This window comes from Salvelinus alpinus, chromosome 16, assembly GCF_045679555.1.
Source record: "Salvelinus alpinus chromosome 16, SLU_Salpinus.1, whole genome shotgun sequence".
NCBI lineage: Eukaryota > Metazoa > Chordata > Actinopteri > Salmoniformes > Salmonidae > Salvelinus > Salvelinus alpinus.
In genome coordinates this window covers 27,018,424-27,039,200 of record NC_092101.1, presented here as the reverse complement: position 1 = coordinate 27,039,200, position 20,777 = coordinate 27,018,424, and the positions used below count along the sequence as shown (strand labels likewise).

General features: G+C 45.8%; 2 protein-coding genes across 10 annotated transcripts in view; both read right to left on the bottom strand.

Moving 5' to 3' along the window:
- Nucleotides 1-72: 72 nt before the first annotated feature.
- Nucleotides 73-8,393, bottom strand: LOC139541254 (myocilin-like). The gene is made up of 5 exons (XM_071345691.1): nucleotides 7,584-8,393; nucleotides 3,744-3,809; nucleotides 2,747-2,857; nucleotides 1,438-1,649; nucleotides 73-1,265 (listed from the first exon to the last, which is right to left on the bottom strand). Exons 1-5 carry the CDS (start codon nucleotides 8,068-8,070, stop codon nucleotides 693-695), a joined length of 1,449 nt encoding a protein of 482 aa, XP_071201792.1. The 5' UTR covers nucleotides 8,071-8,393; the 3' UTR covers nucleotides 73-692.
- Nucleotides 8,394-10,845: 2,452 nt separating this feature from the next.
- Nucleotides 10,846-20,777, bottom strand: part of LOC139541251 (vesicle-associated membrane protein 4-like) — a 37,850-nt gene continuing 27,918 nt past the window's right edge. For all 9 annotated transcript variants that reach the window (XM_071345681.1, XM_071345682.1, XM_071345688.1 and 6 more), the window contains 3 exons: nucleotides 17,192-17,271; nucleotides 17,072-17,123; nucleotides 10,846-16,956 (listed from right to left, as the gene is read on the bottom strand). In XM_071345681.1, coding sequence (XP_071201782.1) covers nucleotides 16,931-16,956; nucleotides 17,072-17,123; nucleotides 17,192-17,271 — 158 coding nt within the window. In that variant the 3' untranslated portion in view covers nucleotides 10,846-16,930. The remainder of the gene's footprint in view (nucleotides 16,957-17,071; nucleotides 17,124-17,191; nucleotides 17,272-20,777) is intronic.

The window sequence follows — 20,777 nt, the reverse complement described above, 5'->3', positions numbered from 1 at the left end:
AGTAAAAGGGTATGCGACTGAGTTATCATCCTCCTAGAATCTAGAAGTTAATGATTTTTACAGATAACTATATTATTTAGAATAGATCATCTTTATTAGACCCTGGTATGAATTTGTACATCATTTAATATAGAGAAGTACAATGCACAGGAACATGCAATATTTCAATAAATGCTGAGCTAGAGAGCAGCAAGTTTGTCTCTGAAAATGTTTCCTACTGGGGGGAGAGGCACTATGTACAGGACAGGGTGGAATGAGTTTTATACACAGTACACACATTAGACCTTGTATGATCATTGATGTTTGAGAGCAGTAGACCTGATAATGTTGGCTTTGCCCCCAATCCCCTTCTCAAAACTATACATGAAATACAATAAAAGCACTACTCTGATGACCAAACAGTAGAAAAATAATTCCTCTATAAACATATTTGTGGACCGTGCCACAGCAATTGCCTTTCCACAGAAACAAGATACCTGCAGGGGGTTCCATTCATAATGCAATTTGCTAGAATAGTTTTAAATCTCAATCACTATAGTGGCCAGTTATGGTAACTACTAGGCCTATGCATTGATGAAGGTGGTGAATAACACTAACAACTTACCACCACACTAGCTGCTCTAAAGCAGTCAGTCTTTGAAGGACAGACATTGAAAGTCTTTGGTTTGTATGAAGAGGCCTCCTCAGCTCCTCTACTGGCGGCCCAGCCTGACGTCGTAGGACACGATGTGGAAGTTGTCCCAGGCGAAGAGCTTCCTCTGGGCATGGTTGTAGTCCACCATGCTGTTGTAGCGGTACTTATTCCTGAAGGGTAGCGCCACCTCCTTCCCCTGGCCTGTAGCTGTGTCAAACATAAAGTTGATGGTGGTGTTGGGAGCCGTGTAGCTGGCCACTGTGTACAGACGACCACAGATGACGAAGGCGTTAGCCACGCTGGTCTTCCTGATGCTGGTCTCCCAGCTCCTCTTCACCGCCAGGCTGTGTGGGTCCAGCTGAGACACCACGATGGCTCCTTTAGCCTTGTTGGTGCTGTAGACAGCCCACAGGCCCTGCTCGTCCACCCCCAGGTCCACATCGGTGTAGCCCCCCCAGGAATAGGGGAACTGGCCGTGGAAGCCGGCGTGGGGCAGGTCTCGGCGGGAAGCGATGCTCTCAGACACCAGGTCGTACCTCAGCAGAGTGCGGCTGCGGCGGCGCTGGTAGTACAGAGAGCCGCGGTACAGAGTTGCTCCTGTACTCTCCACTGGCTCCGGTAACAGCAACACCTTGTGATAGATAATGATAATACAGTCTGGTCAATGGTCACACTTTACATTATACCTCAATATGTTATCATGGTTAAGGTAAAGGTTGGTTAGGGGGAAGGTAATCTGATACTAGATCTGTGGTTAAGGTTAGCCTCTAGGACCATCCCATGCCAGTCAGTCAGTCACCCACCTTGGAGGGGAAGCCTTTAGAGAGCTGATCCATGTCTTCGTAACCAAAGAGCTGTCTGACCTCTGACCCCACTGTATCAATGCGCCACACCATCTTCCCTCCATAGGGCGCCACAGCTTCTGGGTCCTGCATCCACACCCCGTATTTACCAGCTATACTGTCAGCCTTACGATGAGACACTGGCTCACCTATTGATATCAACTCTCCACAGTCTGTGAGAGAGAAGGGGAGAGTTAGAGACATTAAGTGAGAGATGGGGAGGGGGAGGGGGGGCAGTTGTTAGAGGTGTCTATTTTAGACTATTGAGATGCACCCTGTAAGAGAGAGAGAGAGAGACAGAGAGCGAGAGAGTGACATTTGAAATGTCTTTATTCTTTTGTGAGTGTAATGTTTACTGTACATTTTTTATTGTTTACTTCACTTTTGTTTATTATCTATTTCACTTGCATTGGCAATGTAAACATATGTTTCCCATGCCAATAAAGCCCCGTAAAGGGAGAGAGTGAGAGAGGAAGAGGTGTGTGTAGAGATGATCTGTAGTAAATCATGTTGTTGGATAGGGGGATGCAGGGAAGAAGTCATGGCTTCTGAAAGATATGAGAGATGATCATCAGTCAGTAGAGACACCTAGTAGGTCTACAGCGTGTTGGTTTGACATACCCGATGAGTGTGTGTGTGGTACAGAGTTAGTAAGGCAGCAGCTGATCAGATGCAAGAAGGAATCCTTCACCACTTCAAGTCTCTCACACAGAGAATGATCAGGCTGCTGTAAATGTACCAATTCCTAAAATACCTTCAGAATATTCAAGACAGAATGGTGTGTGTGAGGCAGAGAAGGGGGGGTGTAACTCTGGATGTAAGGTTAAATATAAATGTGTTACAGGCACAGCCATCACTGATATTAATTATTCCAGCACACACATTCATTTCAGCATGTTTATTTTGTTGACGTTTCAGTCTTTTTCAAGATGTGACAGAAACAGCAACGGAAATGTGCCGAGGTAAACACGCATGATGGAGATAATCTTATCATAGATGTGCCACTCAGTGTGTTCAGAGAGCTTCAATGGATCTCGCTCCCTGTCAGGCACTAAATATACAAACACATGCAGTCTCTCATGCTCTGGTGTTGGTATTTGCCCTAATATTTGCCCTGGTATTGCCCGGGTATTCTGTGGGTCAGCTGTATGGGGGAGAGGGGGTTACTGTGTAATAATAATGGGGCTCTTGGGATCGCGTCAGGTTAATGAACTATTTGATACTCCAGGTGGGTGTTCAGGACAGCTGTGTGTTCAGGTGTGTGTCTCACCTGTGCTGTCCTCTGGGCCCTCAGGGCCCTCAGGACTAGGAGCAGGAATCTCAGTCACCTCAGCCTTCAACTCCTGGAGCACTGGATTACCACCATACTGCCATGCTGGGTCTGGAGTGAAGAGGGGGGTTACAATGGAACTCTGCAACATTGGCTATGCTGGCCCGAACAAGCCTTGAACCATTGTCCTGGCACAAACTGGCTACATTTACAGATAGGATAGCTTTACTACAAATAAGCGGTTCTGGAAGTGCACCAGTTATGATCAGTACAAGTGCAAAGGTTGCATCACCCTCACTGCAGGAGGACCTGGAGACCCAGACGTGTGAATGCCTGTTCGGCGGTTGTGTTTGTGTTGAGTAAGCCCTGGCCTTTTGAACAGGAGGACCTATAGAACAACCAGAGAGCTACTGTGGCAGGGCGGGTGGACAGCTGTTCCTCCAGCATGGCAGTGGACCAGGACCAGAAAGGTTTCTTATCTTCACAACGACATACAACCTAGATTTCCGGTGCCAGTCCTCATCCTGGTGTGTAGATGGGTCATTCATTAGGGGCCCCACCTTTGTTTCAGCAGTTGTACACCTTTTCGGGGCTGCAACAGTCAACCGTGATTCCAGCAGCCTATATCTTACAGCCCTGCAACAACAACAGGCTCTGAATGAACCTCAACTGGACCAGTACTTCGCTGGCAACCTACCATCACCAGAGAGAGTCTGCACTAGCCTGGAGAAGGTAAAGCGGCTTGTGGGAGACTACCACAATCTACCCCTGATGGATTACCTGCGACACATTGACACATTCCAGCTGCAGGTGTGATAACTGCATCAAACCAACAATCATTAAAAGACTATCTCCTGGCACATTTGTCCATGACACTGGACACTATCTTCATTGTGTACTTTTTACTTTTTTATTAAGCTATATTCATTCTGTTGAAATAAGATATGTACACAAACATGCAAACACACACTCAGTGGTATTACAGAAGACACCATACCTCTCAGGCTGCCAGTGTCCCATTGTCTTCCAGGTCTGGAAACCAGGTGAGAGAGAACACCAGCACCTGCAAACACATACTGGATTTAGTATCACACACAATAGTCACACTGACGGCACCAACACTGACCATGCAATGACCATTGAGGCCAGAGCAGCCAGCCATGGGGTATCTCTGTGTGTGTGTGTGTTGGGAGGGGGTCTGTGGCAATACTACTGACAGCAGGTAATGTAAGAGGAGGAAAAAAACACTCCTGAGTGGATTCCCAGCTACTGTGGAGTCTGCCGGGCTGTTGGATGCACACACACATACACACAACCTTCAGTCATGGAGCCCCCCGCCATCTGCCCTGCTGCCACAGATAGAGATTCCTCATACCAGTTTAGTTCAACTAGAACAACTCCAAACACTAGCCCAAGCCTCACCCACTGTCACGACTTGCACCGAAGGTGGCTCCTCTCCCTGTTCGGGCGGTGCTCGGCGGTCGTCGTCGCCGGCCTACTAGCTGCCACCGATCCATTTTCCTTTTCGTTTGTGTCTGTCTGTTTTTTCTTTACACCTGTGTCCTATTAGTTAATTTCGGTGGGTTTATTAACCTCCGCTGCCTGCTATTCTTTGTGCAGGATTATTTGCTGTTGTTGCTCTGTTAGGGGTGCGTGTTTGCGCCACGGGGTTTTCTTTCTCACGGTCATTGTACCGTTTTGGACTGTAATTAGGAGTAGAGGTTTCTCCTCCGTGTGTTACGTTACTTCCCTATGTGTGGCGACTTCGTTTGGGCGTGTCCCTCCACCTGTTGTTGAGTTGAGACTTCTAATAAACGATTGTGCTACTGGGACTCCCTTGCTCTCCTGCACCTCCCTCCACTTAGGAGGCACGTAACACCCATCAATCCCCATCCCCTCTGCGCCATACCCTCTCCTGCTCCCTTCAGTCTTTCAGCCCCTCAGACAACCATTACAATTGATAGTTTTTTAATGCTTCAGAAGTGTTGATAAACAGCAGCTGTGACTGGTCTACAACAGTGATGGATGCTAATGTGTTTACAACCTTGTAATGGTACAAGGCATGTGTGTGAAGGGTTTACAGGATCCTAAAGAGCGATAATGATGCAGAACGTGTTAGCCTTAGCATCTGGAAACTGATGTTGATTTCCTCTTTTGATGAAGAGAGTGGGTGAGGTTGGGGTAAAGTTGGATGAGAAGGAGGAGGAGAGGTGTGGGGTTTGAAGGGGGGAGACCAGGGCTAAGTTCAACAGGCACAAAACAGAAGAAAGGGGTTTTGAAATGGAGGAAGTACAGCCTGACCTTGCACAATGAGAATGTCCATTATCGTTTGCTTCTGTTCATGCCTTGTATGGCCAGAGTCAATGGATGCTTTCTGGGTGGATGAGTATGGGGAGAGGAGGGTGGTGGGGTGAAAGTGGTAAGGGAGGGTGAGGGAAAGAGTCTTGCTTCCCTGAACTACATAAGTGTTTCCAGAGGGCCAGGTCATTCAGCATCTGAGGTAAACAAGAGCATATTGTTTTTCTCTCTCTCTCTCTCTCTCTCTCTCTCTCTCTCTCTCTCTCTCTCTCTCTCTCTCTCTCTCTCTCTCTCTCTCTCTCTCTCTCTCTCTCTCTCTCTCTCTCTCTCTCTCTCTCTCTCTCTCTCTCTCTCTCTCTCTCTTTCTCTCTCTCTCTCTCTCTCTCTCTCTGTGTGTGAGAGAGAGTATGGGGAAAGGGGGGTGGTGGGGTAAAAGTGGTAAGGGAGGGTGAGGGGAAGAGTCTTGCTTCCCTGAACTACATAAGTGTTCCCAGAGGGCCAGGTCATTCAGCATCTGAGGTAAACAAGAGCATATTGTTCCTCTGGCTGTGTGTGTTGGATATCAGGGTATATCCGGCAGAACATCAAGACCCCCAGACTGAAAAACCAAAACATATGAACACACACCCATGCACACTCTCTTGCAACGGCCCAATCAGCCCTAACCATGTGCTATTAGAGTTATTAGAGCTAAGAGGAAATAAAAGACTCTAATTTGGTTGAAGGCTGCTCTGCTCTGCCTCCCTCAGTCTCAGTCTCTCAGCACGTGTCGGTCCACCTGAATGTTGCTGTGTAGCAGAGCTGTTCTTGGATGCAGACATGCTCACAATGGGTCTCTTGCCTTGGCTGCTGTTGATAACATCTATTCTACAACAAAGGTATTTTCAGAACCCATTAGAAATTGAATGTAATAAAATATATTTAGGGAGATGTGAGTCAGTCGCTACAGATGATTTTAGAACCAATATGAAACCCACTTCATATTTCAGTTCACCTGGTTAACCATCAGAAACAACCTCATCTTCTATATGCCTAATTCTGACTGAGCAGCCCTAGCTACCCACTATATAACCAGGAAGTCCCATTGAGTTAAACAATAAAAGGAGACATGAATAAAGCATGGCCTGTTACAGGGCCAGAGAGGTGTTCTAATCTTACCCAGTAGGGCCCACAGTATTTCAACTGGTCCAGTAAAACTGGGCTCTATCAGCCGAGGTCAGCTGGGGATTTATGTTGTGTTTGTTGAGCGGATGGGCTGTTAAAACCAAGGACCCCTTTACCATACCTCACCACACATATGCGAACACACACACATGCACACAAACACACAAGTTGAAGGTAGTTTCGCGAGCCATTGCTAAATATCGTTAGCGCAATGACTGGAAGTCTATGGGAACAGATTCATCTGAATCTGGGTAAGTCAAAAAATTGCTTAATTGCCAAAATTGTGCAAAATTCCTTGGCAGAAATACTGAACTTGTATTTTATTATTGTCATATTTTGGGAGTGGCAGAATATGAATATAGAGGAAACACTGTAATTGTTTTACTTTTCACTCTTCTCTTCCCTTTTCATGTTTCCTTCTCTCTGGCTGTGATTTGTTTTCCGTATGCCTGTCCCCTGAGTGTGTGTATTTGTGTGGAGCTGTATGGTGCTCCCCCAGCATTCTATCTGTATGTTTCAGACTGCAGGTGCTTACATGAGGATCTAACCAGATGCCACAGAGCCATGCAGGGAAATATATTAACTCCTTTTAGGGCTGTAGTGCAATAGGGCAGCTCCAATAGGGCAGCTCCAATAGGGCTGCTCCATTAGGGCTGCTCCAATAGGGCTGCTCCATTAGGGCTGCTCCAATAGGGCTGCTCCATTAGGGCTGCTCCAATAGGGCTGCTCCATTAGGGCTGCTCCAATAGGGCTGCTCCAATAGGGCTGCTCTGAGATAGGGAGGTGGTGTATGGGATGTTGGCAAAGGAGGATTTACGGTTTTACAAGACACACACACAGAGTCAAGCGTCATCAAACCTAAGGTGAGATGGAGGTGAGACTGAACCCCCCTCCCCGGGTAATGTAGGAGGAAGTTCAGGGAAGCACCATCATAGAGAAGGCTCTGGTCGTAAATACCAGACTAATCCTGTCTGTCGCTGGCTGTCCTCTAGAACCTTCTCCCTCCCTCTGCTCTTTAAAACAGACCGATAGCTGAGAAACCTGACCCTACTTCTGCATCCTTGCTTGTGTTGCCCAAACACAGACATGTACACACACACACACACACCCACCCATATGCACACACAGGTCTGTGGCGTCATGTTTTTACTCAGCTCTTCCAGTTAACTCAGAATCTCCTGACTCACTATAAAACCACAAGACACAGGATCTGCAGCAAAAATAGGTCTCATAGAGAGAATGGAGAACACTTGCAGTTACAACACAGTCTGTCTACAACACAGTCTGTCTATAATGTTTGCACCACTTAATCAGGAATCTTATGAACTTCCGACCCTAGCAGAAGAGAGAACAGACAGAGAATGTTGTTACTCACCTCCGGCAGGTCGCAGACCACTGTCCTGTAGTGGGATGCTGGGTGGCAACAGAGGGTGTTGTGGGTAGCAGGGTCTGCTCTGCAGTCTCTCCGTCTCTCTCCTCATCTCCTCCATCCTCCTCTGAAGCCCCTCCACATCTCTCTCCAAATGCTCTTTCTCTCCCTGCAGCAGGATCCTCTCTCCCATAGCCTGGGTCAGAGCCTCCTGGAGACCAGCCTGGGACTGGGACCCAGCCCCAGGACCCCCTATCTCCCCTCCAGTCAGCCTGGCCACCAATACCTCCAGCAGGCTGAGTCTAGCCTTGAGCCCCTCCATCTCTGGTCCTCCGGAGACTGTAGGGGAGCAGCTGGTCTCGCTGGGGCTGGGCACGGTGAAGGTGTACTGGCAGCGCCCGCTGTGGTCGTTCCCCCTCCAGAGAGTGGCACGGTCCTGCCCCTCACTGCACCCCAGCAGACAGAACACACACACGCTAAGTAGCAGCCACATGGTGGATACAAACAGCTACACACACAGATGTAGACTAGACGTGGTTCTTCTGCTCTCTCACGCTCTCTCTCTTCAGGGTCTCTCTTCCACCACTCTGTGTTTCAACCCTTCTCCTTTTTCTCTAGCTGTGGTAAATGCCCCTTCTATCTCTTCACCTAGTTCTTGCCCATCTGTCTTCCTTTTCCTTGTTTTTCTCAATGTGCTACAGCAGATTATTGTTCTTATTCTCTGATTAGTCTGTCTGTTTTCTTGCTGCTGCCTGTCTGTCTCTCTTCTTTCTGTTCCGGTCTGTTTGTTTCTCAGGTCAGGGTCCTCAGGTCTCTGAGTCCCTCTCAACAGCTCAGGGATATTTATACAATCTGTGAAGGAGGGAGAGGAAAGACAGGAGGTGAGTAAGGAGAGAAGAGAGGAAAGAGAGAGGGGGAAGGAAGAAAAGGCGGGAGAGATGGGAGGGGTGAGGACTGTTTGTGTGTTTTCACGTGCATGCTGGTGTATGCATGCATGCCTGGGTGTGCGTGTGCACATGCAAAGAGGGTAAGCAAGGAGAGAATACAGGCTCACTCTCACTTTCTATATCCAGTAGCACTCCCTGTCAGCTATGACAGGGCTGGGCTATCTGTAGCTACGTGAGTAGCTGTCTGTAGCTGTTTGATCCCAGGGATAGGGGGGCATGGCAGGGGAGTCTCCACAGGGATGGGAGGGGTAGCTGGGCCTTGAGGGGATTGAGTTACCATCCCATAAAGACGGAGAGCCCCCATAGGGTGCCAAAATGTGATGCAAGCAGACAATTGGTTTGTCATAAAAGAGACTGATCACTACAAGACTCCTGACCCATGCTGTCCAGATTCCAATTGCCAGAATGAAGGGCTAGACTTATGAGTCAATCGATAGCTGGATTACTTGTGTGTGTGTGAGCATGTGTGTGCGTGTGCATGCATGGGTCTGTGTGTGTTCACCAGATGCTTTTCCACTCATAACTTTTTGTAGTTTAATATAACATGAGTCACACACCTGCTCTAGACTTTTATATCTCTCTCTATCCCTCTCCCTGTCAATCCCTGTCTTTCACATAATAAAAGACACACAAAGCCACTACCTACCAGACTGAACTCTCGCTCCCTCCTCACCCTCATGTGATGCATTGTTTTATGATCCCTTGTTCATTTTCAAATTGAGCTCAAGACTAGAACACACACATACATACATACATACATACATACACACCCTGGAGGAGTCTGAGAAATGGGGTCAGGGGTCATATAGCTCAATTGGTACATCAGTCAGGAAGGCTGGCGTTGAAATACTCTCTTCCACAAAGCTCTCTCTGCCTCTCAGGCAGGTTGGTACAGGCCAGCTCTGTTTCTAATGGCAGGATGTTTGTTAGCCTCAACCCCTGATTGGTCAGGAGATTGGTGGGGTTTGCATTTCATTAGCTAGATGGATTTGGTATGTGTTTGATTAAGGAAGCCAGTGATTTGGGGTCAGTATTATTAGCATGGGCACATCTTTCCAGAACCAATTTCAAAGGGTCAAGGGGATGAAAGAGATGAGAGATAATGTAGGGAATAGTTAAACCCCAAATCTCTTTGCTCGTCTGTGCAAGTCCTGGCTGGTATTCTCTCCATGTTGTCACCCTGCTGAATATGTACGTAGTACTGCTGCTGTAGCCAACAGGAGTGGTGAGTGTCAGACTGGGTTGTTGTGATGCTGATTTATTCTCTACTACTTCCTCCAGGTAGCCACATCCATCTCCCTCCTCCTACTGTCTGCCCCATCCTTCAGTGTCTGGTTGTGTGTCTGGTTGTGTGTCTGGTTGTGTGTCTGGTTGTGTGTGTGTGTGTGTGTGTGTGTGTGTGTGTGTGTGTGTGTGTGTGTGTGTGTGTGTGTGTGTGTGTGTGTGTGTGTGTGTGTGTGTGTGTGTGTGTGTGTGTGTGTGTGTGTGTGTGTGTGTGTGTGTGTGTGTGTGTGTGTGTGTGTGTGTGTGTGTGTGTGTGTCTGTGTGTGTCTGTGTGTGTCTGATTCCCCAGTCCCTCAATAGGCTCATTTGTCCTGTAGTGAAAAACAGGAGGTTGGCAGAGCAGAGTCTTACCCAGCTACTATGTCTCAAATGTTTCTCTCTTTACCGGTATAGGACTGCTGCTTTGTCTGGATTATGACATCATCCAGCCCCAACTGGACCAAAACACATAGTCCTGCCAAGGTGTGTGTGTTGGTAACCCATAACAAGGTGTGTGTGTGTGTTGGTAACCCATAACAAGGTGTGTGTGTGTGTGTTGGTAACCCATAAGAAGGTGTGTGTGTTGGTAACCCATAAGAAGAATCGCTCTCTCTGAAGAGGTATAAAGAAGATGAAGAGCCTGGGGTCACAGAGCTGGAAGCTAGAACCAGTAGTCATCTATATGACCGTACGTACAACTTTCCACTGTGTCATTGACTCTACATTTACAAGTGTGTGCCAGGTACAGTAGTAGTGAGATGAGAGGCGCAGCAGGAACACTAGTATAACAGTCAGTCTGGGCTTTAACTACAGAGAGCTTTGAAAGTCACTAATAAAAAGGGCCAATAATGAGATGAGAAAAATACCAGCAGCACTGTCTCCACACACACACGGCCTCTGACATGCCAGCCCAAAGAGGCAAGATGACACAGGAACCACCTCTCTGTCCCAACGATCACCTCTCTCTTCCAACCGCTCCTCCTCCCCTATCCACCCATCCCTCTCCTCCCCACTACTCCGTGTCACATAAACAAGACCAAACCAGTCGAATACAGATATCCTTTAAAATAATTTTATTAGCTCAGAGAAACATTACAGTAGTTCACAGTTTGTCAATGCCAGAGTATAATACATTATTACAGATCAATATTTACACCTCAAATAAATTACATTACAAAACAAAAGGTATGAAGATGTAGGGGTTATTGTATTGTACAGATATGCAAGACGCTGTGTTGTCATCACACTAGGCAGTGTTACACCCCAGTCTGTGTGTGTTTCACAGCCCATAGAGTCATTGTAACTCATTAACCAGCACTCTTCCAGACACATCATAACAATACAAACTAATACCATTCAAATTAAAACAAATGATGCCACCTGAGTCCCCACCCCCTCAGAATGTATGGGTCACCTAAACCTCTCCCTCACACACACACTAGCAGTGGTACTAGACAGCTATGACCTCCAGCAGATGCAGTGGAATGAACAGTGTCTGTCCCTTAGCTCCTCAGGGTTAATGGGAATAGCAGCAGACATTCATAAGCTTCATGTTAACCTTCCAGCAGAACTCAATATCACAGAAAAAAATACATCATACACAATAGAATTCACCCATCTAGAGATAGACAACTAACCTAGCATTACCAATGGGAAATTAGATCAAGTGGCCAAGCAGTACCACAGGGAAAGGGGATACCTAGTCAGTTGCACACCTCAATGCATTCAACCAAAATGTGTCTTCCGCAATTATGACCCAGTGTGCCGTACTAGGTCAGTAGGACACACTGTGTTCCAATTAGGCTTGGTATACCGTATAATGTGTTATTTGGAAATAGCCACGGGATGATTTTTCAATACTGTCAATACTATTTCTTTGAAGTTTTTTTATTTTTTATAAATGTGAATATCTGTAGCTACTTTTTAAGTAAATCCCTCAAGTCAAGTTATGCAATACGTTAGGAGATAAAGACAAATGTGATCTTCATTTCACCTGTCACATATTTTTCATTATGAAGCTTTTCGGTAGTCCCCAGCCACATGGTGTTTGTTTACAAGCACACAATGACGAGAGACCAGAGCCTTGTGAGTCACTCACTGTTGTTCAGCACAAACCAGGTGATCTAGTTACAGTATGTAATTTACAACTAAATGTTTGCCAGCGAGATATCTTATGACTATTAAGTTAACTATTAAGTCTAAAATGTGGCAAATGCTTTGGTTTGCTAATTTAGTAGCTAGTTAGTTAGTTAGCTAAGTGGTTAACTTCTTCCAAAATAAAGCTTTGCTTGGTAACAGCAGAAAATCCCTTCCCGGATCAAGATCCTTGCTGTCTAAGATTTGTTTTGTGCGTGCAACAAACTGTGACTAGCATTTTTTAGTTATTTGTATAACTTTAGTATTTAGTTAGCATTCTATATGGGTTTTTACATGTACTTGTTAGCATTGCTAACCTTCGGATTACAGAGGCAGAGTTGGGTTTGAAAATAGCGCTCCTTGGGTGCCGGTAATATCGAATATCCTGGTATGGCTCAAGGTTTGTATGAAGGTAGGACAGTCTGGATACCGCCCAAGCCTAGTTCAATACTCAACAGTGGCTTCCTCTCACTGGCTAGAACCTATCCTACTAGTGTCGGATCAAGCTGGTTGTAGAAAAGGAAAGCAGGAGACAAGTAAAGGAGGCCACTGTAGAGTATTGAGATACATCCATTACCTCATTTTCAGTTCTGGCTTGAAAGCATTTTAAACATGTGAGAAGGGACGAGGGGGTGGTAGTGGGGGTTACTTTCTTTATCTTCAAATAGTTTGGTGTGCTACAAGTCCTGTATAACATGTTTCTAAGCGGTTGATAGACTACTGCAGACAGATTGACTAAAAGTCTGACTATAATAATAATACTACTACGTCTGACTATAATAATAATACGTCTGACTATAATAATAATACTACTACGTCCGACTATAATAATACTACTACGTCTGACTATAATAATACTACTACATCTGACTATAATAATAAATAATAATTATAATAAGTTGACTATAATAATAATATGTCTGACTACAGTATATGATACGAAATGTAACCTTACTGGCAATGGTCACCAATCGGTCGATCGCTGGTCGATCTTCAAGGCATTCCTAGACGATCACCAACATTTCTGTAGAAAAGCCAACGATAAAGGCAAAAACACTTGCACTCCTTTTTCCCCCCGTGTTGCGCTGTTGGTGGTAGATGCACTTCATACAGAAGCCCTGTGCACCGGGTAGGCAAAGTATTCCCAGTTTGAACCATTTAATTTGTCTGAAAATACAAACTCTGCCTACCTGGTGGACCGGGAGATATGTGGTTAAATAGAGCGTGCCTACTGTGCTGGCCAATAGGATAGCTCAAATCACCGTGCCTACCTACAGCTTTCACGACCCCGCCCACAGCAAAGTTTGATACTAGCCTATGTGAGATTTCATACCTTTTTTTGTGTGTATTTTACCCCCTTTCTCCTCCCCAATTTCGATCTTGTCTCATCGCTGCAACTCCCTAACGGGCTCGGGAGGCGAAGGTGGAGTCATGCGTCCTCCGAAACATGACCCGCCAAACCACGCTTCCTGATACCCGCCCGCTTAACCCGAAAGCCAGCTGCACCAATGTGTCGGAGGAAACACAGTTCACCTGATGACTGAGGTCAGCCTGCAGGCACCCGGCCTGCCACAAGGAGTCCCTAGAGCGGGATGAGCCAAGTAAAGCGCCTCCCAGTCAAACCCTCCCCTAATCAGGACGACGCTGGGCCAATTGCCCTATGTGACTCCCAATCACAGCCGGTTGTGATCGAACCCGGGTCTGTAGTGACGCCTCTGGCACTGCAATGTGGTGCCTTAGACCACTGCGTTACTCGAGAGGTCCTAGATTCCATAACTTTTAAAACCATGTCCAGAGAGAGACTGTCAAAGAATAGAGCAAAGAACTGGTGTTTTTATGAGTGAGTCTAAGTTTTATTCAGCACTGTCAACACTGTTTTAATTCAACACTATTACAAAACATAAAACACTCTTCCACTCACGCTGCAGCTGCAATGAATGAGTTGCCAAGTGTATATCGAGGAGTATTTAACTTTCTTTGGTCATAGGAACAACAAGAATTTGTGCCTGAAGCAGATGCGGTGCGACTTGAGTTTCGCCATCAGTTGAAAGATTATGTACTCTCTCTCTGGTCAGTCTCACCTGAGGAAAGGAGAGAGCAGGGACCGTGAGAGGCGGACCCACTGCTGCTCTCTCCCTCCCTTGAGACTAATACCGTTTTTTCAAATCTCAGACTTCCCAGTTGTCTTGAACGCACTGAAGTCGGAACTCGGGGAAAAAACGAGATCCAACTGGGGAAAATCGTTTTGAACGGTAATCCAGCTCGGTAACTCCGGTATCTTTCAGTGCTCCGACTTTCCGACCTGAAATTCACTGACGTCATGATTTGACCTCGATTTTTCCGAGTTCCCAGTTGTCTTGAAAGCACCATGACCATCAGACGCAGGTACCATACCTCCAGTAAAATAATAAAGCAAATTCTAAAATATATGCTCAGCTGTGCATAGGGCTGTTGCGGTAATTATGCTTCTCCAAGCTCTGATGCTGCTGCTGGTCATTAGTAGCCTACCAAACTTGCTAACTACTCAGCACTCTATTATCCCTCTAATCACTCTGACATCAATGCAAATATATTCGAAGACCTAATCAAACACTTCATGAGAGCCCATGAGCTCATGTTGCACAACATTTCTATAGGCAATGCAATTGCGTGAGATGACATGTATTTTTTCCTGCTGCCCCGTTTCAATACAGGTGCATGATAATGGTCCATTCTAAATCAAAACAAATGTCACATATATTATTTAGTATATGTAAAGACAAGATTAAATCAAGAATAGTCTGATGGGTGACAATATTAGCTTATCACGTGTGAATTATATATTATCACTTGTGAATGATGCCCAGCATAAGAAACAATTACTTATTTTTTTGCGACTTGTTCGAATCATATTCGCACACCTCATGTAGCCTAGCCCATAGGCCTATATGTTTTAATAAGGTTTGTATCACAACTAAAGTGGTAAAATAACTTAAAATTAAACACATTAATCACCTTTACAAGGGGTGTAGAGCCTAACTGGCATATATAAGCAGCGCCTGAGTTTCCATTTTGGGGAAGTTAATTTTCACATTAAAATGCACCTTTATAGTAAAAGCATTACATGCATATTTGCATTTGCAGTCACTTTTGCTAATGTTGTTTTCCGCTAATGGAACATTTGCGCTTATTGCCTACTACCATGTGCGCATTGCTGCGGTTATAATGTGAAAAAAATAGCCTAATAGATTTTTAACATTTTAAGCTATATGTTCTGATCTGTTGCGTCAGCCACATTGCATAAAAAAGTTTTTTTGATGTTAGTGGTTATATTAATTTGGGATCTATCGCATCCCACAACTGTCCCAGACTATGTTAGGAATATTCATTTCTCGCACAGAATAGGTCGGCTTTTGTACTATGGGGGATAGTACATTGACATATGCTAGTACTTTTGCTGTTCGTTAGGCTTACTCATCTTGTTGGCTGATGAAAAGTAAATGTGGCCAGTTCTTCCAATATCTTCAATATGCGCCTTGTAATTGGATAAGGACACGCACAACTGCGTCCCTGATGTGTCAGAGGCGTGTGAGTGAGAGACGCTTCGGATTGCGCAGCACACTCAGGGGGAAGGGCACAATGCAGCACTCCGGGCCGCAAAAGGCATGGATTTTTATAGGATGCATTACGGCCACAAAGGGGATGCCGCCATGTCTAGGCAATGTCAAATTGCTTGTCAAATTGTGAATGAGACACTGTGTTCAGCCTGTGCAAAAAACAAAGCAGAACTTTAAAAAGTTGCATCACGCAGCCTTACAATGTATTAAAAATCGAAACATATAGCCAGCCCAATGTTTGTAGAACAAGTTACATTAATAACTCTAAATTAAGCATATAGGAGTACCTATTTCTTTATTAACCACTCAACACAGAACAGCCGCATGTGCGCACTCCCTCAAATCATTTGGAGAAAATATTTATAATTTCATTCAGTTTTGTTAAATTGTATTCTTCATTCATTATAATCGAATCTTGTCTGCTAAATGAACTAGTGTAGCCAACAGCCATTTGGCACATCAGGTGTATGCTATTCTTTTATTCTGAAATATAATACATTTTCTTCCTATCATGCTTCTTTAGATCTGTCTAAAATAAATAATGGATTTATTAGACATTTTAAATGGCTTGTAGGCTGTGTGTGGAAGCCAGGAGATGCTAAATGTGTTTATGTTAATTCACGGTCAATTACCATGAGGTTATTTGCTTGACAATCACCGGCTGACGAAATGTCGTGACCGCCACAGCCCTAGCTGTGCCTCGCAAGTACTACATCAACTGGTCTATTTTGTTATCAAAGCTCGAGTTTTGAAATATAATATAGTCTGAGAAGAACAATATTGGCAGTCCAGGCATATAGCCAATATGCTGTGATAATGTATTAGGCCTACTGCACAAACCTCATTCCTACAGAACTATTGAGTTAATGTTACATTTTTTAAGTAATGTAAAAAAATCTAAGTGGTAGATCTCGGCTTGCTTTTTGACTGTAAAAGAGATCTTGACTCAGAAAAGTTTGGTGACCACTGGACTAGCTGATATGTATTATGTATTGAATGGAGTTCTCCTTAAGTTTGATGAGGGGGCTGAGACACAGGCAGCATGTCAAATGACAACCTTTTCCCTAAATAAGGTGTCATTTGCAAAGCAAACCCAACCCCTATGTAACGCCAACGTAATGCTACCTATGTCACCCTTGATCCGGACTCACAGAGTAGGATGAAGTGGTCTCTAGTACACACTGACCTTAGGATTGAAAACACAAAACTGACCTAACGGTAAAGGTTAGCATTGGGAGAGGGTGAGCTGATCCTAGATCTGTAGTTAGGAGCAACTTCTACCCAGAGCCACACAGGCTGGCACAGCAGGGGTCTGGGAGGCTGGGTGGTGCCCCCTGGCTGATGTGGAGGACTGTGTACAGGATAATGAGAGGAAGAGGAGGAGGAGATATTCTTCCTCCTCCTGGCGACACTAGCGATACCGCAATACCACTGGAACTGAGAGCAAAAGAGAAAGAGAGAGATAGTTAAGTGTCTATTCAGTGCTATACGTTGAATCAGTGTGATAATATTCTTGATTAATACAATATGTGTTGTTCAGGCTGATACTCACTGATGATGATAAGCAGCAGAACGACCACCACCAGAGCTATGATGGCCTTCATCTGTAGAAGACAGAAACAAGCATTACACAAAGACATGGATACATACACGGACACACACGTTGACTCACCTTCATATCTCTCCACCACATCCTCCTGTGCAGCTGTTTGGCTCTGCTGCTAAAGGCTGAAGCGTTGTCTGATAGGCTCTCTGGAAGGTCATATGACCAAAGGACACACGTGCGCGGAGAGAAGATGGGGACAGACAGGGAAGAGGGGGACAGGGAGACACATAGAAGAAAACAGAAACATGTTAACAGCATGTGATAGGAGCTGTCTGTGTTGTATTCTCTGTTTCTATGACTAAGAACTACCTCACCTCATACTCTGGTATGACAGGGACAACCTCATGTTGCCAAAGCAAAACACACAACTTGTTCCTTCTGCCTCTCCATGTCTACATATATAAATAAAGTTTGATTTGATCTCTCTGTTTGGAGTCAGACAGTTGTTTGACATTCTGTGTGTTGGTAGGGACATGAAAGCTGCTGAACTGAGCATGCATAGATCTCCTGTTCTCATGGTGAACACCTCTCCTCTCATGTCATCTCCTGTGCTTGTTAACAGAGCTGAACTTGCTCCAGCCAATAACTAGCAGACACCTACAGAAAGGGATAATAAGCACATTGTAATCATGCACCATCTAAAAATCAAATTGTATTTGTCACATGCGCCAAATACAACAGGTGTAGACCTGACAGTCAAATGCTTACTTACAAGCCCTTAACTTACAGTGCAGTTAAGAAAAAAAATAAGAAAAAAGAATACACAGAAATTAACAAATAATTATTAAGGAGCAACAATAAAATAACAGTAGCAAGGCTATATACAGGGGGTTCCGGTACAGAGTCAATGTGCGGGGGCACCGGTTAGTCGAGGTAATATGTACATGTAGGTAGAGGTAAAGTGACTATGCATAGATACCCAGCAGCATACCACCCTGCATACCACTGCTGGCTTGCTTCTGAAGCTAAGCAGGGTTGGTCCTGGTCAGTCCCTGGATGGGAGACCAGGTGCTGCTGGAAGTGGTGTTGGAGGGCCAGTAGGAGGCACTCTTTCCTCTGGTCTAAACAAAGATCCCAATGCCCCAGGGCAGTGATTGGGGACACTGCTCTGTGTAGGGTGCTGTCTTTCGGATGGGACGTTAAACGGGTGTCCTGACTCTCTGAGGTCATTAAAGATCCCATGGCACTTATTGTAAGAGTAGGGGTGTTAACCCCGGTGTCCTGGCTAAATTCCCAATCTGGCCCTCAACCATCACGGTCACCTAATAATCCCCAGTTTACAATTGGCTCTTTCATCCCCCTCCTCCCCCCTGTAACTATTCCCCAGGTTGTTGCTGCAAATGAGAATGTGTTCTCAGTCAACTTACCTGGTAAAATAATGATAAAATAAATAATAAACAGAGAGAGTAGCAGTGTAAAAATGGGGAGGTCGGGACAATGCAAATAGCCCAGGTAGCCATTTCATTAACTGTTCAAGAATCTTATGTCTTGGGGGTAGAATCTGTTAAGAAGCCTTTTTGACCTAGACTTGACGCTCCAGTACCGCTTGCCGTGCGATAGCAGAGAGAACAGTGTATGACTAGGGTGGCTGGAGCCATTGGCAATGGTATAGAGGTCTTGGATGGCAGGAGGCTTGGCCTCAGTGATGTACTGGGCCTTTAGCACTACCCGCTGTAGTGCCCTGTGGTCGGAGGCCGAGCAGTTGCCATACCAGGCGGGGATGCAAGCAGTCAGGATTCTCTCGATGGTGCAGCTGTAAAACCGTTTGCCAAATCTTTTCAGTCTCCTGAGAGGGAATAGGCGTTGTCGTGCCCTCTTCCCGACTGTCTTGGTGTGTTTGGATCATGATAGTGTATTGGTGATGTGGACACCAAGGAACTTGAAGCTCTCAACCTGCTCCACTGCAGCTCTGTCGATGAGAATGGGGGCGTGCTCAGTCCTCCTTTTTCTGTAGTCCACAATTATCTCCTTTGTCTTGATCACGTTGAGGGAGAGTACCACACTGCCAGGTATCTGACCTCCACCCTATAGGCTGTCTCATCGTTGCCAGTGATCAGGCCTACCACTGTTGTGTCATCGGCAAACTTAATGATGGTGTTGGAGTTGCACTACAGTGTTGAACGCTGAGCTGTAGTCAATGAATAGCATTCTCACGTAGGTGTTCCTTTTGTCCAGGTGGGAAAGGGCAGTGTGGAGTGCAATAGAGAATGCATCATCTGTGGATCTGTTGGGGCAGTATGTAAATTGGAGTGGGTCTAGGGTTTCTGGGATAATGGTGTTGATGTGAGCCATGACCAGCTATGGGTCGGTAGTCATTTAGACAGGTTATCTTAGTGTTCTTGGGCACAAGGACTATGGTGGTCTGCTTGAAACATGTTGGTATTACAGACTCGGTCAGGGAAAGGTTGAAAAATGTCAGTGAAGACACTTGTCAGTTGGTCAGCGCATGCTCGGAGTACACGTCCTGGTAATCCGCCTGTCACTGCGGCCTTGTGAATGTTGACCTGTTTAAAAGGTCTTACTCACATCGGCTGCGGAGAGCACGATCACAGTCATCAGGAACAGCTGATGCTCTCATGCATGCTTCAGTGTTACTTGCCTCGGAGCGAGCATAGAAGTTATTTAGCTTGTCTGGTAGTGTCACTGGGCAGCTCGCGGCTGTGCTTCCCTTTGTAGTCCGTAATAGTTTGCAAGCCCTGCCACGAGGGCATCCGAGTGGCGCAGCGGTCTAAGGCACTGCTTCTCAGTGCTAGGTGTGTCACTACAGACCTTGGTTCAATTCCAGGCTGTATCACAACCGGCCGTAATCGGGAGTCCCATAGGGCGGTGCACAATTGGCCCAGCGTTGTCCGGGTTAGGCTGGTGTAGGCCGTCATTGTAAATAAGAATTTGTTCTTAACTGACTTGCCTAGTTAAATAAACGTTAAATATATATACACACATACATTTTTCCCCATTAAAATAACATTGAATTGATCAGAAATACAGTGTAGACATTGTTAATGTTGTAAAAAGAGGTCAGATGAAGCAGATGCTAAGCTACAGGACTGTTTTGCTAGCACTGACTGGAATATGTTCCGGGATTCCTCCGATGGCTTGCACACCTGGATGTGTTCAGTTTCCTACATCCTCTAATAGCTCCTTACTGCTCCAGATGAAAAACATCCTTACTAATTACATCCTTACTAACCCCTTTTTCTCCCCAATTTTGTGGTATCCAATTGGTAGTAGTTACAGTCTTGTCTCATCGCTGCAACTCCCGTACGGACTCGGGAGAGGCAAAGGTTGAGAGCCATGCGTCCTCCGAAACACAACCCAACCTAGCCGCCCTGCTTCTTGACACAACGCACATCCAACCCGGAAGCCAGCCGCACCAATGTGTCGGAGGAAACACCGACCTGGTCAACGTGCACTACACCCGGCCCGCCACAGGAGTCGCTAGTGCGCGATGAGCCAAGGATATTCCTGCTGGCCAAACCCTCCCTAACCCGGACGACGCTGGGCCAATTGTGCGTCGTCCCATGGACCTCCCGGTTGCGGCCGGCTGCAACAGAGCCTGGGCTCGAACCCAGAATCTCTGGTGGCACAGCCACAGCCTTAGACCACTGCGCCACCCGGGACTACTCTAATCATTATTACAACAGTACAGACT